This window comes from Fukomys damarensis, unplaced genomic scaffold, assembly GCF_012274545.1.
Source record: "Fukomys damarensis isolate Sample0158 unplaced genomic scaffold, DMR_v1.0_HiC HiC_scaffold_18, whole genome shotgun sequence".
Taxonomy (NCBI): Eukaryota; Metazoa; Chordata; class Mammalia; order Rodentia; family Bathyergidae; genus Fukomys; species Fukomys damarensis.
Window position 1 is genome coordinate 21,933,018 of NW_022900930.1, and position 16,750 is coordinate 21,949,767.

At 37.0% G+C, this 16,750-nt stretch overlaps 1 protein-coding gene across 1 annotated transcript in view; it reads left to right on the forward strand.

The window, feature by feature from the left end:
- Cenpu (centromere protein U) overlaps window positions 1-16,750 on the forward strand; it is a 28,350-nt gene that overhangs the window by 1,133 nt on the left and 10,467 nt on the right. The window contains exons 2-7 of the mRNA XM_010645193.2: window positions 1,661-1,709; window positions 2,610-2,721; window positions 4,643-4,745; window positions 7,222-7,282; window positions 7,757-7,990; window positions 12,992-13,061. Coding sequence (XP_010643495.1) covers window positions 1,661-1,709; window positions 2,610-2,721; window positions 4,643-4,745; window positions 7,222-7,282; window positions 7,757-7,990; window positions 12,992-13,061 — 629 coding nt within the window. The remainder of the gene's footprint in view (window positions 1-1,660; window positions 1,710-2,609; window positions 2,722-4,642; window positions 4,746-7,221; window positions 7,283-7,756; window positions 7,991-12,991; window positions 13,062-16,750) is intronic.

Sequence of the window (16,750 nt, forward strand, 5' to 3'; positions counted from 1 at the left end):
CACAGACAGCTGGAAAGAGTTTAGATTTTTAAGAAGTTTAGGTTTTGAAAACTAAAGCCTAGAAACTTGTTAGAAATGCAGAACCTTACACCTCATCTCAGATTTGCTGAATTGAGTTTGGAGTGGGTTAGGTGAGGTTGAAAGCAGTTTCCTTTTATCAAGCTTTCCAGATGATTCTCATGCCTGCTGACGTTTGAGAATCACTGCTGTAACTAGTTTTCCATTTTTTTCTTTACTGTGGTTCACAGAAATAGTTTATATCACCATTCATGTATTTATACATACATTGAAAGGTTTATGAAAATATTATATCCTGTGCAGTCTTATGTTTATGTTCTCTTATATATCCTTTTTTTAAATGGCTGGGGACCAAAATATCAAAAAGGTATTATAGGTAATTGTTAAGATTTGAGTATGGACTCTAGAAAATTATGTCAGTGTTAAATTTCTAGATGTTAGAAACTGTACTGTGACTATGCAAGATAATTCCCTCTTAGGAAAGACATACTGACAAACCTACAAGTAAGGGATGCAATCTCTCTAGTGTGCCACACACAGATAGCAAATGAGACAAGGGCTGGGACGTAGCTCAGTGGTTCCACGGTCTGTCTCGCAAACACAAACCCAAGGACCCAAGTTCCATCCCCGGTACCTCCCCCCCCCCGCCAAAAAAAAGAGAGAGACAAAATGTAAACTATGGGTTGAGTTTGATCTGGGTTAGAGGTACACAGAAAACTCTTGTACTGTTTTTACAACTTTTCTGATATCCACACGTGAGTATCTGAAAAATACTAGTGTAATCTACATGGTATATTTTAAAGTCAAAGCCTACATATTGTATCCTATCAGAGTATTTAATGTCTGCTATGTGAAGTATACTCAGTACCTATTCGCTGCTGACTGCCAATATTACTATTAATGTACTATGTATTTTTCCTAGCACTCTTGCTTACAGTTTTATTTCTAGTCACTGTTATTACATTTGTTTATATTAAGTAGGTTGAAGATACACAACTTTATCTTTTTTATACTATTGCCCAGTTGGGGGAGTTTTTAAAGGGTGGAAAGAAGAAGGCAGGCAGTGAATGGATTTGAAGGAACATGGGTTTTAATGCACGTTTCTTCCCTCCCTGATTGTGTGTTGCTTTGGGCAGGTACTGTATATGTGCAGCAGGGCATTCCCTTTGATTTTATGGGACTATTAGAGTTAAATGAGAAAACATTATGTCCAAGAACCAGCCCCAAGATGGAAGCGCTGTTTGGTGCCTGATAAACACTGGTGTACTTTTCCTCGCTCAGTTCTTCAGACTCAGTTGCTGCTGGTTGATTAGGACCTCAGGGACCAACAGCAGGCTTAGTTCTCTATGCCCCTGAAGCAGACAGCTATGTTATTTTATACATTAGTGATATGATGTGGTAAGAAAGACAATTTTGTGGCATACAGGTTCTACTTTCTAAAATGATTTTGCCATCGCCTAAATTCCATTGGAGGTACACTATTAATAGAATTAATAAGGAATGTAATTTAGAAAAACTAATACTTGGAAAGGGTCACAAGTAATGGTCTTTTCCCTAATTATTTAAATATTTCCTAAGTCTCCCCTTTGTGGTTTTTTGTTTTGGTTGGTTTTTGTGAAAATGTGTATTTTCTGTTTAATAGTGCAGGATATTCAAAGAACACTTTAGGAGGAACACTTTCTGTGAAAGACGTAAGTTATGTTTTTTATATTTTAATGTAATTTTCTCACTGTTGACAAAGCACAATAATATTTTGTGGGAATCCCAGAGTTGTGGAGACTTCTTGGTGAGCTCAGTGATTTATTGTAATAAAAAAATATATTCCTTTTCTTCCCACTTTTTCCAGTATAATGGAGAAAATGACTTTTGTTAACATTTCAGATTTTTTTTTCCTGACACTAGGCTTATTTTATTTCCATTAAAATAATTAACATGTAGAAATTGAGTAATTTCTAAATTTTGCCATTTAAAAAATATAGCAATTTATCTATTATAGTTTTAAAAATTCTTTGTGAATTACTCCGTAATATGTAATAACTATGAATCAGTCATAGTTATGAATTACTTTTGTTTTTCTTTAGAAGAGAGTCTTTAAGTAAATGTATGTTAAATACTTTTTTTTTTATGGTGGTGATTCTGGAGATTGAACCCCTAACATTGTGCATGTTAGGCCAATGCTCTGCTGTTAGGCTTCCTTTCTTTCTTCCTCCCTCCCTCCCTAGTTGAAATAAAATAAAAATGTCTCATGGCCTATAAAAATGATATGAACTTAAATTTCGGTGCACATGAGTAAAGTTTTATTAGAATACAGCCATGTTTATGCATTGCAGCATTGATATTATCTACTTTCACACCAGTGGCAGAGGTAAGTAGTCAAAACTGAAGCCTAATGATCTGCAAAACCTATAATATTTTTTCTTTGGTCCTTTATAGGTTTGTTAACCCCTGCCTTAGCTTAGTAAATGAGTCTATGTCTGTAAAATTACTTCTTGAGATGGAGGTGATAGCAGCAGTATCCTTGCTGAATAAATCAGCTTTGAGGTGTTCTTTGTTAGTGCTGGTTCACTGACTTGGATTTTATTCGCTTTTAGAAATCTAGTCAAAAGCACCATCCTCCTGATGTGTTTGACTTTACTGACCATTCAGTGAACTCGAGCAGGCTGAGTGAAAATGAGAAAGACGAAGAACCTTATGAAACCTTTGGTTAGTATTTTAAATCTTTACCTTAAAATGTCTTGAAAGCAACACTATTTAAGCTAGATATAATAAAAATATTGGAGTAGCTTCAAATATAAAAATTAATTGTTTGGGGCTGGGGATTTAGCTCAGTGGTTCTGCTGCCTGCCTCGTGAGCACAAGGACCCGAGTTCGATCCCTGGTACCAAATTAAAAAAAAAAGTCTAAAATTAGTTGTCTGTGTATAAATATAATATTCTAATTTTTGTCTGTGACTCTGACTAGGTACTTTGTATAAGAGGAATTATACAATATTTTTCTTTTTGTAACTGATGAATTTCATATCATATATTCTCTTCAGGGTTCATTCATGTTGTAACATGTGTCAGAATTGCTTTTTTTAATGTGTCTGCACACACATATGACATACTTTGTTTATCTATCCATTCGTCTGCCAGTGGCCATTTGGATTGTTGTACCTTTTGACAGTTCTGGATAATGCTGCTGTTAAAATGGATATGTGTGTGGAGTACAGGCACATCTTTGAGTCCACGCTTTTTCAACTCTCTTGGGTATATATCCAGAAGTGGAATTACTGCCTTATGTGATAATTTCAGGTTTAATTTTTTGAGGACTCACCATGTTATTTTACCAGCTGTACCATTTTATATTCTACCAGCAATGCATATGGTTCCAGTTTCCTCACCTGTGCTTGTTGTTGTTGTTTTTTTCCTGATAATAGCTGTCCCAAGGGATGTGAAGTATATTTAATGGTTTAGATTTGCATTTCTTTTTTTTTTTTTGGTACCAGGGATTGAACTCGGGTCCTTGCACTTGCAAGGCAGGCCACCGAACCGCTGAGCTAAATCCCCAGCCCAAGATTTTCATTTCACTAATGACTAATGATGTTGAGCATCTTTTCATTGTGCTTATTGGCCAGTTGTATATATTCGCCGAAGAATTGTCTATTTCAACCCTATGCCCATTTTCAAATTGTATTACTTTGTTATTTTATTAAGTTGTAAGAACCAGCCTGTATGACTGGTCACACATGGTAAGTCAGGATAAGTCTACTTCTCTTTCCTGTTGCAGCTAAGGAGAAAATAAATCCCTTTGCTTAGTTGAGCACGATACATAGTATGTTACTAACTTTAAAATTGTGAGGTGGATATATGTTAGTAATTAAATAGCTGTTTATCTGGGAAAAAAATGTTTGAATGTGTGCCATTGTGCTAAAATTTGAGATGCTTGAAGAAATAGCTGCTTGGCTCTTACTGGCCACCTCCTCTACCCCGCCCCTCCCAGCTCTTCACCCTGCCATAGCCCTGCCATAGCCTCACCCCTCTGGACTCTTCCATTACCTCTCTTGTGGAGTAGGCAGAAGCATCCTTTTTTAGCATCTCCTTTCTATTCCTTTCCACCAAGGCCATTTGGACTCCTTTTATCTTCTGCCTCATTAAAGTTAACTTGATTTGCTATCTCAAGGCTGTAAGCAATCCAGAGTAAGCGAAGTGAGGATGACTAGAATCTTTCCCCACAGAGGGAGCATTCATTTACAAATACTGAGTTCCCACTGTGTGCTTGACACTTGGTAAGATGGGAATGGGCCACGCACTCTAACTAGACCTGTTGAATTGATCATTAAAGCAGTTACTCCATAGGAGCATGGAAAGAAAATGTTAGGTTTCCTATTTATTTATATGTTTTTATCTCATGAAAATATTCCTGTTAATAAGTACAGGCATACAAGTTTATTTTTTAAAATCTATGAATTTATTGGTGATATAATTTAAATTTGTTGTGAGATCAAGAGCATTTGGGAAGTGGTCTGTGTAATTGGTTTGATTTTTGTCAGCCATTTAAAGATTGCTTTGAACTCCACTGTAAGGGAATAAATATATGCCCAAACAATCAGACTTTAAAGAGTTGTACATTCTGTCTTTTCTAGACCCTCCATTACATAGCACTGCTCTATATGCTGATGAAGAAGAATTTTCCAATCACTGTGGATTATCTGTCCCTTCAACTCCTCAAGGAAAAAGAACGAAAAAGTATGATTATATTTCAACCAGCTGTTTATGCATGTTTAATGGGATTTCTGAGCAACTTTTTAAGATAGAAGCTAATAAAACTATTTTTTGTGATCTTTTGAACTAACTTGTTATATTTTTCCCTTAGAGAACTGGGACATAAAAACTTAATTTTTAATAATTGACCTTACCTACAATATTGTAATCACTGATATAATTGACACCAGTTATCTGTCCTTATTAGGTTGAGTTACATTTATAAATCAGAGGAAATAGATATTTGAATGATGACATAAATGTCTATCTAAGGTCTTTGTGTCCTTTAGTGCTGTTCGATGTTTTATTCATATAAAATTTGTACATTTCTTAGGTTTATTCCAAGGTAATTTACCTTTTTTTTGTTGGTGTTTGCTGGCTATAAATGGTCTTCTGTTTTATTTTCTCTGTGATTAACTGTTTATATGAAAGCTATGAATTTCTTACATTAAGTTTTTATTATTTTTTAACTCAAATTTATAAATTTTAATCATTACCTCTTTGCCCAATAGTATGCTAGATATTGGAAAATAAAGATGAACACCTTATGCTTAAGAAATGATACTGTCGTTACATTCCTGGGATTATAAAACAACTCTACTTGGTTTGGCCTCTCTGCTGATCTTCCAGTGTACTGCCTCGGGGCCTTTGCACATACCATTCTCTGTGCCTATCTTGTTCTTCCCCTGTGTCTGCCTGGCTTGCTGCCATGCTTCCTTCTGGTTTTCAAATGTCACATTATGACAGCTGTCTACTCTTATACCTCCCAGAAAAAAGCACTCTTCTTTGTCAGTATATTTTCTCTACTTGGTTCTTTTTCTCATAGCACTTATCTCTACCCAACACATTTGATATTTATATTTTAATTTATTAATTTCTTATCTTTCTCTGATAGAAGGAGCTAAAGACAGAGAAGGACTTTGCTGTGTTTACTACAACCCGGCACATGGTAGATACTCAGTGACTATTGAATTCACTCTTCATGATTTGTGACAGTGGCTGAGGTGACTGACTGTGGACCAGCTGTGTCAGGACAGAGATGGCCTCAGATAGCAGGTTCTGAGTAACTGATCAGGCAGCTCTGGGAGAAAGATTGTGTCCTAAAAGAATCCCGTATTGGGCAGAAATGGTCGAGCCCTAATTTCTCCACCATTCTGTTACTGCCTGGAGACTCCTGTCCCCCAGATGCTGCAGCAGGTGCTGAGCACTCTGCAGCTGTATTGTGTGGCTTCATCCCAGGGCTGTGTGAGCAGCGTGCCCACATGGCTGTCTCTCAGCTGCTTCTGTTGTTCCCTTTGGCTTCTTTTCTAGCATTTCCTTCTCTTGAACATTGCATTCTATCTACATGCTGTTTTGTTCTTTGAATATGCCAGGCTGCTTTATATCACCATGATTTTACATTTCCATTTCTTTCTCCCTTAAATGCCCTTTGCCATACTTATCTGCCTGAGAAAGTGTTTTCAGAAGTCTACTCAAGTATCATAGCTACGGTACATTTGTTAATTTCCCAGCCATATATTCACACATCTCTGTGAAATGCTTGGTAAGTTAGCACTGAATATTAACTTTAGTCTTCCTACTAGGCATTGAGCCTTTTAAAGGGAGGCCTCTTTCTCGTTTTTTAAAAAATAATTATATTCCCCACACTGTGTATTTTTGGTTTTTTGGGTTTTTTTTTTTTTTTTTTTACCTTCAGCCTAGACATTTTGTGTTTTGAGGTTGATGTTAAATATATATTTATCAAATTGAATGAAAAGATGAAAGAATTCTCTTCTTCCATCAGAAGTCAGGGTTATTTTGTTCCTCTATAGGATTAAAGAAATATTCCCTTCTGTATCATGTTTGATGAGCCCAGTAAGCCCAGTAGATTAGCTTTTTTTTTTTGTCCCGGGAATCTAACTCAGGCCCTTGTACTTGCAAGGCAGGTGGCCGAACCACTGAGTCAAATCCCCAGGTCCCCCACTATTTTTTGAGACAGGGTCTCTGTATGTAGTCCAAGATGGCCTTGAATTCACAGCAGTCCTCCTGCCTCACTCAGCCTCCGGAGTGCTGAGATTACAGGTGCACTGCCACACATGGCTTGGATTAGCCTTTGTTTTGGTACCAATTGAATTCAGGACCTTGGGCTTGCGAAGCAGGTGGGTGTGGTACCACTGAGCTAAATCCCCAGCCCTTGAATTAGCTTTTAATACCATTGATAGCTGCTATTTCTGGGACTGGTAATTTAAAGAAAGATGTGATTCTCAGGACCACAAAGTGCTGCAAAAATGGAGCACTATTACTTACACATGGAGGACCAGATAAAAGACAGCCGGCCAATCTAAGTTGGTGACTGGTCTGTCCATGACAAGGATGGTGCCTCATCATTATATTGAGCTTGTTTTCGTGTTAGGCAAGCAACTGTGGAAGACCAAATCAAATGGATATGTATAAAATACTGATGGCTTGTTCTTTGGTGCAGTTCAAACACTTCTGAAAATGAGGGAAGTGAAGATGAATCTGTGAAAATTAGTGCAGAAAAGGTATGTAGAAGCATTCTGTTCTACCTTAATTTGTAAGATATTTCATATTTTATTTAGATTGGGTGCAAATAAAGAAAAGTACTCTATAAAATACTTCATTCCTATCTACACTGGATGCAAATAGAGAAAAATGTTCCATAGCAAAATTTTTCATACAGAAAGTGTTTTAGGCAATACTTTTATAAAAGTGAAATATTTTTATCTGAAATGTTTTTATTAAAGAGATGTCAAATCTCTTATGTACCTAATCAGCTTTAATCACACTTATGTAATGTGCTTGGTTTGTGATGTACAAAGGCAGAGGGAACTGTGGGGAGATTTACTTGGAGCCCTGGGGTTTGTGTCATTTTGCCACCCACGTAGTATGTTCAGTTTTGAAGTTTGAAATGAGAAATATGAATTCTACAGTCTTCTGCCATTACAGTAAAATAAGCATTTGTCCTTTCTAAACTAGTAATGCTGTTTTCTTCACAGCGAAGAAAACTTAAGCCCCTTAGTGATGAGTCTGAAAGCTCTGACGAAGGTGACATAACACGAAAGGTTAAATCAGCACAGAAAATCAATACTCAGCAGCATGAAGCTGTTCCTGCTACAGCATCTTCAGAGCCTTCAGAAAAACCAGCTGGACCAGTCACTCCTAGAAAGACAGGACCCCTCAGGGCCCAGTCCTCTGTTGAAAAGGAGACATGTGCAACTCAAAGTCAGCCGGTAAGAGTGTCTGCCATTTATTTATAAAGAAAGAAAAGCTTATTGAAAAGTGTTTGGGAGGAAAATACAGCATTTTCTTTTTGTCCTTCAGTTCTTCTAAAAGATAATTTTTATATTTTTCTTGTTATAAAAATGTTTAAGAAAACCCAGGCATGGAAAACAGTATGGAAAGGAAGATATATTCAACCACAAGTTCATAACCAAAAATAAACAGCATAATTTTTCTTTTTTTTTTTTCTTTTTATTGAGTTTATTGGTACAATCTAGGTACACAATACAGTTATATTCATCATTGGGATTCTGTACCTGTACATAATAGGTCTTGATTCTCATTTTTTCCCCTTGTGCCTGCCCTCCCTTCACCCCCTCCTCCCCTCCCCATTTACAAACACTTTATTTCCATTTTTTCAGTTTCTCGTATTTTTTTCCTCTCCCTTATTACCTTTCCCCCACCCTTCCCACTTGCCCTACACCTTTAGCCCTTTACTTCCTATTTCACATTATTAATTATCTCATTAGGATCCTGTGTACTATTATAGTTTTTTGCACCAAAGAAACTATTCGGTATTTCAGTTAAAGAAATCTCTATATGAACATTAAAAATAGGGAATCCTAAAATAAAACTAAAAAGGAAAGTAAAAGAGAAAAGGCAATGATGTAACATTAAAATAATCCTTAATTCTGGAGCTGAAAATGGTCCCTGAACATATTTAAATTGCTTCTTGCTCTTATAGTCTTATCTTATTCTTTTTTTCATTATTTAGAGAATACTTTATTAGTTTCTGTAATCAAACCCATGTACATATGACCTTACATATTTAGTACGAAACAGCATAATTTTTGATCTGTACTCTTCAGTCCTTTCACTGGGCTTTTGTAACAGTAAATGTGATCATAAGTATTCTACAGTATCATTTTCATGAATGTGAAAAATTCCTTTCATGGATGTGCCATAGTTAATCTCTTCCTGATAATGATTGCCATTTAACAGTTTTTAAGTGCTTTGATTAATTTCTTTGCACACACTCTTGATCGTTTCCTTAGAAAACCATTGCTCTGACAAGATTTCTGCTCACATTTGATCTACGATTCTTTTTTTTTTTCAAACTGTACCAATACTTCATATTTTGACCAAAAGAATAGATCCTGGTAGGAAGTGCAAAATGCAAAATCAAATGACCAAAAGATGCTGAACAAACAGCATTATTAATATACAAAATATTTATATTACTGAACTAGTAACAGATGATGTTCTCTGTGTTGGTAAAACTTTGGAACCACATAGCTGATTTGTTAAATCTAGTCCGTGCCGGCTTCCAAAAACCAGAATGATTTTATTTAGCTTCATTCTTTGATGCTTCATCAAAATTTTCTACCAGGTCCTGAACATCATCATCTTCTTCATCAATGTCTTCTGGTTTTGGTGCTTTGCTATCCAACACTTGTCATGGGAACTGTTCAGCTCATTTTCTAAGACTTGTTCAGCTGCCAGCACCATGCTGACTTAGTATTCCAGGAAGCATTTCTGTGATTGGTTTGGCTTCTGCGTGACCAGTAATTGCAAAGGTGTTAGCAGAGAGGGAAGCTTGGACTTCAAATACAGTTTGTCTACCAAATTATCACTGTCTTATTTTTGAACTTTTATTATACAAACTTTAGATCATTGGATACCTTATTTTTACTTAGGTCCTGAGATTGTGAACCTTCTTAAATCTCTATTCTCTGTAATCTACAAATTGATACATTTTTGCTGCTCTGTGTTGAAGTTCACTGACTATTCTGTAGCCATTCTTTTTCATTGAGTTTATTTGTACATTTTAGACATACAGTACAGTTACATTCATCATTGGGATCTTGTACCTTTACATGACAGGTCTTGGTTCTCATTTTTTCCCCATACCCCTGCCCTCCCTTCACCCTCTCCACCCTTCCCTATTTACCAAACCTTTGTTTCCATTTTCTCATATTTTTTCTGTAGCCATTTATAATAGGTAGTTAAATCCATATGGAGTAGCTGAATGGTACCTCCCAAAGATACACCCACGTCCTATTTCAGATTATCCTGATCTACACAGGTGGGCCACAGAGGTCATCATAAGTCTCCTCATACCAGACGTGGAGGACAGTAAACCCCCAACAGAGGAGAGGATGATTGAAGATGGGCAGGGGTGGGGTGACACAGCTGTAACCTTAGGAAGATCATGGCCACCAGAAGCTCGAAGGGATAAGGAATGAATTTCTACCCCGAAGCCCTTGGAGCAAGTGCTGTCCTGCTGAGACCTTTGTTTTGGCTCAATTAGGTCTGATTTCAGATTTAAGACCTTCAAAACTGTCAGAGAATACAGCTTAGGTGTGTGGCTCGGAGATAGAGCGCTTGCCTAGAATGAGCAAGGACCTGCGTTCCATCTACTGCAAAACCAGAAAGTCCCACCAGCTGTCAGCTGTCAGAGTATATCTTTCTGTTGGTTTAGGCCACCAGGTTTGTGGCAAGTTGTTATAGCAGCTATAAAAAAACTGAAATGCCACCTAATGTTTTTCTTTTTAGTTATATGGTTTTTGGTTCTAGAATTTATGTTTGGCTCCATTTTATAGTTTCTGTTTCTCTGATGATGTATTAGTTAGCTTTCCTGTTGCTAGACAAAATACCTGACATCTGCGACTTAAAGGAGGCAAGGCCTGTTTGACTTACTTTTTATCCTTTGTTAGGGTCAGTCTGTGGACAGCCTAAGGCTGTGGTGGTGAACCTATGGCACGTGTGCCACAGTGGGCTGTTTGCATCATTGATCTCTAAAAGGTTCATCATCACTGGCCTAAGGTGTTTCCTGAGTATCTAACATAATGAGACTCAGCACTGTTAGTTTTCAGCTACTACATAACAAGTTACTACAATTTTAGTGGCTTAAAACAACATACGTTTATTGTCTCACAATTTCTGTAGATCACGGTGGGGCTCAGCTTAGCTGGCTTCTCTGCTTAGGGTCTTGTAAAGCAAAAATCAAGATCTATGCAGGACTGAAATCCCATCTGACACTCAGGCTCCTCATCTAAAGTTTGTCAGCTGGTGAGAGTTCTTACACCTTGGAGGTGTAAGACTGAAGTCTATGTCATCTCTTTAGTTGAAGTCAGGAGTCATCTCAACACCCTTGTGGTGCCCTCAGGTGCTGGTAATGTGGCCCTCCCCCAGGATCGCAGCCCGAGATGCTCTTCAGGCTACTACAGGTAACCTCACATTGTTTATGTAACTGTGAGAGCAATGGCACTGTCATAGTGGCAGGAACGTCCACACTGAGTGGGGATAACTTGCACTGCAGGTCATCTTAGACTTCTGCTTACTGTACCCCCCACTCTGTGCCCCTGATGGGTCTGGTCACAGCTTGGTTTTAGGCTTTACTGAAGTAGGTCTGGACTAGGTCTTACTTTAGGGCAGTGATTCTCAACCTATTTTTATTTTTGTTCTCCCTAAGAAGCTTTTTAGTTAGATATTTTTCCTCCAACAAATATGCCACCACTACACTGTGTATCACTTTATGTTCTGGGACCCTTTGGCCTAAGATTTTTTTTTTTTTTTTTTAATCTTCCCCCTAGGAACCAGTTTTTGCCCTGGTAGGAGCTGTGTGTAAGAGTGCATGATCTAGTTTATGACTCTTACCCTAAGTATGATCTTTTTTTTCTTCTTCTTTTTTTTTTGTACCAGGGATTGAACTGGGTCCTTGTGCTTGTGAGGTAGGTGGTGGAACCACTGAGCTAAATCCCTGGCCCCTAAGTATGATCTTTCTGCCTGACAGATGGGTGGGTGTCCAGATATGAACATCTTCTGAGTTAACCTTTTTTCAGGGAAGCCAGTCATAAGTTGCACCTCTTCCCCCCCCATTTCATGGTCGTTTACGACAAAAGTGTTGGGCAGGACAACCCCTCAAAAATATATGACTGTAGGAGCCAGAATATGCTACCCCAAAGTATACTTCTTTTGCATATTTTGAGCTGATTATTCTGAGAAATTGCAGGCACCATCTCTGAAAAGGTATGGGGTAAAAACAAAATGAAAAGGTATGGGGTTGTTTTTGGTTTTTTTAGGGGGGTGTTCCTCTGAGACAGGGTCTCAATATATTGTTCAGGCTGGCCTTGAACTCACTGTGTAATCAAGGGTGTGCTGGATCTTGTGGCAGTCCTCCTACCTCTCAGCCTTAGTGCTGGGATCACAGGCATGCAGCACCACGCCGGGCAAGCTATGGTTTTGTAAAAGCAATTTGCATCTATAAAGGGAATCTATTGGTAAAAGTATCTATTAGGAAGTAGGCAACTTACCTGAAGACTTTTATCTGCATACGAGACCACCTTTCCTCACCCCACATTTCCTCCTCATGGCTTCTGAGGGCTGTCCTTCTCAGAAGCTCAGGTTCCCACTCCTTTCTTAGCTTAAGTCTCATTTTTGTTATCCATGTGGTTTAAATATGGTTTTTCTGCTGTTAATTTGTCAGTTTTCAGGGGAGCCTGCACATAGAACCCGAAGGGTGAGGGGAGCCATTTTCTCCCTTCTGTGTGAGCCATACAAAGTAGTTCTTACTGAGGCTGTGAGCAGAAACTTGAGCTGATTCCATACATTGCTATCTTAAATATTTTAAGTTCAACTTCCTCCATTGCAATGATTATTAAAAGTCAGCAGAAAGTTTTACTTTATTTTCTGCAGTGTTTTCTGTGTTAGATATTTATATGATTAACATTAATTTAGAACTAAGTGGGAATTTTAGCTTAAATATCGACTGATAGTGTATAATACTGTCTTCCTTTCTTGAATCTTTTTTTCGTTTGGGTGTGGTGTTTCCGTCAGGGTCACCATGTAGTCTAGGCTGGCCTTAAACTCACACACAATCCTCCTGCCTCAGCCTCTTTAAATGTTAGAATCACAGGTGAGTGCCACTGAACTTGATAACAGCTTATTAGTTCTTATGTTTTAAGAAAAAGAAAACTTTCTTAAATAAAAATCTATAATTTTTTTGGTAGAAAATTCAGAAAAAAAGGAAGCTATCTCCCGGCAAAAGGAAGAAATCAAGAAGTAAAGCCAAAGACTCAGGTATAAGGTGTTATTTTATACTTTGTCACTTTCTCAAGGATTTCATGAAAAATATTTATTATTTGTTAAAGTAGCAAACTGAAAGTTCATGCAATTGCCATTTCTAAAAAAAGTAGGAATATATGCCTTTGGAGTATCATTGTTTTCTAACATTTTGTCGTGAAAATTTCTGCATGCAATAAATCTGAAATTTCACATTATACATTTATATATAAAACCTATGGCATAGGTTTTACAATTAACATTTTATTGTAATTGCTTTATTATTTTCTTTCCATTAATCACTGCACAGTTCACCCTGAGCGTCACTTGGGCAGTGTGTTTGTTTACCCACTGACTGTCCTGAGAATCGCTGGGTAGGTGTCATTCTGTACTGAGTAAATTTGATAAAATTGTCATTTTTTGTGTTTCCTGTTGTCTTATAAAAATTAAGAAAATATGTGCAGTTTTGACCATCCTGTATTTGAATAATTAGACTGGTAAATGGTTAATACACTTTGGTATTTAATGTATTTAAAATATGCAACAGATGTCAGTATATGTCTCCTGAAATACTATACTTAGCTCACACTTTATTAATCAGATAAGAGTTCATTGTTTACAATTTTTCTGTTAATGAAAAATATGAAATGCTTGGATCTCAAGTGTGTAATCACTTGAGTTTTGAAAACGCAAATATGTATTATGTAACTCAAAGCACCATCAAAATATAAATGCTTCCCATTACTCTAGAAAGTTTCCCTGGGCCTCAGTCAATCCCCACTTCCACATCCCCAGAAGCAATTTTTTTAGAATTCTTTTTTTTTTTTTAACCTTACATTAGTTTTGCATATTCTATAGATTCATGCAGATGGCATTGCATAGTATGTACTCTGGAGATTCATTCATACTGTTTGAGCCATTTTTATTGCTGAATAATATTCCCTTGTGTGACTATATCACATTTTATCTGGTCTCTCATTGATACATAACTGCGTTGTTTTCAGGTTTTGGCTATCATTAATAAAATCACTCTGAACATTTGCATACACATTTTTTGTAAACATGTTTTTATTTATCTTGGTAAATACAAAGAATGACATTGCTGCCCCTTCCCCTTTGGACCTTTTCAGGGAGAAGGATTTCTTACCTAACACAATAATCTTAAGTTTGACTTCATTAAAATTAAGAACTTCTGCTTATCAAGAGCCCATAAGAAAAGGTGCAGTAGAAAAAACTAACTGAAAGAAGATACTGCAGCATATTTCAGTAATTAGCAAACTCCTACAAAGTGAATGAAAACATAACCTAGTAGAAAAATGAGCAGATAACACCAACAGATTTTCACAGAAGAATACACAGAATAAAATAAAGATTTGAAGGGCGCCCATATCTGGGTTAGCTTTCTATTGCTGTAAGATAATACCTAAAATAATCGACTTACAAGGGAAAAGGGTTATTTTGGCTCACAGTTTTGGAAGTTTCAGTTCGTGATCAGTTGGCCCCTTGGGTGAGTAGTAATGCCGCGTGCACACCACAGTGGGAGGACGCGGCAGAGCAGAACTGTTCACCTCATGGCCAAGCAGCAAAGGAGAAGAGGAAAGGGCCAGGATCCTCCAGTCCTTCGGAGGCATCCTCTTAGTGACCTGAAGATCTTTCACCTCACTTCTTAAGGGTCCTACTATCTATCCATAGTGCCATTAACACCTGGGCTTTTGGACATTCAGCTGAGACTATATCAATTACTAGACAGAGAAATCTAAATTATAGGTACAGTGAAACACCTTTTTGTACCTACTAGTCTGGCAAATATTTTGGTTTTTCAATTCCATACTATTTAGCAAGATTGTCAAAAATGGAAATCCTGACGTATTATAGCTACAAAGACATATTATAAGTGCTCCTAGCATTACTTTTTCTGCTAGCAAAACCTTGATCATTGTAGTATGTTTATGCGCTGGAATGGAATACAAAAAAAAAAGTAAAATTTTTGCTTTTGTATTAACATAAATACATGGTCATAAATGGTCAAAAACATGCAAAACTAAACTATACATTGTTTAGGATTATATTCATGTGTAATAAAATTTAATATATTCACAGATTTCAGAATGATGGTTACCTATAAGTTTGGTGGGAGGAGGTATTTGAGGAGGGAGCATACAAGGTACTTCAGTGTCTGTTAATGTTCTTTCATTAAGCTGTATTGTAGACTCATAACCATAATTTTTTATTATTCATCTTTATATTTCACAAACAAATATTGTGTATATCAAATAAATAAAAATAAAAGTAAATTCTGATGCTAAAATAAAAAAAGAATGGACAGGAAAAATTTTTTCTATTAGTCTTGAGAACTTAAGGAAATTTTTATGTGGAAGTATTATTTTCCAAAAGCCAGACTATTTTTTACAGTTTATTTGCTTTTCTAATATTCTAATAAAGCTGAGTTTAGGTGAATGAGCAGGAATTTGGGAACCAAGGGGACAGTGGCTAAACTGGGATCAGCAGCATTATAGGGCTGGCTGAGAAGCATTATCAGAGAACCAGTGACTAATTTCTGCTTCTATTTATAACTGTTCTTATAAATCTATAGCCACAAAACAATGGGATGTTTACTATGTGCCAGTCACCACACTGAGCATGTAATCCTCAGTACGAAGGGTAGGTACTATTGTTTTCCCATTCTTACAGATGAAAAGATCTGAAACAGACCAGAAAACCTGTCTGATCTTGCACGGCTTTTAGTGGGCTTAACTCATGTGTTGAGTTTCTATTAATGCACAAGAAACTACCACAAAACTTAGTGATTTTAAGTAATAGGCAGAAAAATATGTTCTATAGACATTTGTGCTCTTGCCTGTTCTTGAAAATAAACTTTTATTGGTACACAGCTAGACTTTTTAAGTGCGATATTAGATGCTTTTGTACTACATTTCAAGAGTAGTTGAATAGTTGGGCCATGATGCCAACAGTGCTTACTGTCTGGTACATTAAGGTTTGCCATTTGCTGATTTGCAACCATGACCATCTACCTTATTTCCTTACACTCCTGGTTGGGCAGTTTTGCATTTGGCTGCATTCATTTGGTGGCTGGGCCAGGGCAGAAGTTCTGAAAAGGCTCCATTCATGTGTCTGGTACCTTGGAGCTCCTGCACATGATCTTTCCTTCTTTTTATGTGGTGAGCTTGGGCTCTCCTGTTGTTTGGTGCTCAAAATTTCACATAATGGCCAACTTCCAAGAAGCATTTGAGGAGGTGAAAAGTAGAAGCTGTGGATCTTTTAATATCTGGCCTTGGAAGTTGTACAGTATCACACCAACCTGTCCTATTGATCAAGCCATGCATTGGGTGATCTCAGATTCAAAGGGAAGGGAAATGGGAAAGAGTCATACTGAACTTGCAGCTATCATTCATCTACCACAGCAGTGTTAAGTTCAGCTCAGTCTGACTCTGTGGACTTAGCAGCTTTCCAGTATTGTATAAGGAGTTAATTATGGAAAAAGGATGGACTGTCCTGCCAATGGTTTTTGTTAATATTATACAGAAAATGGGTATTCATTAGAAATTGATAACACCTTACAAATGCATAGTAATTTGTAGTTTTTACAAATGTATTCATAGATATTTTCTTGTTTGAGTCTCAAAACAAAGTAAAGGCAGAACATATTTTATTTCTTATATTTCACTATAGAGGAAACTGGGCCCTGG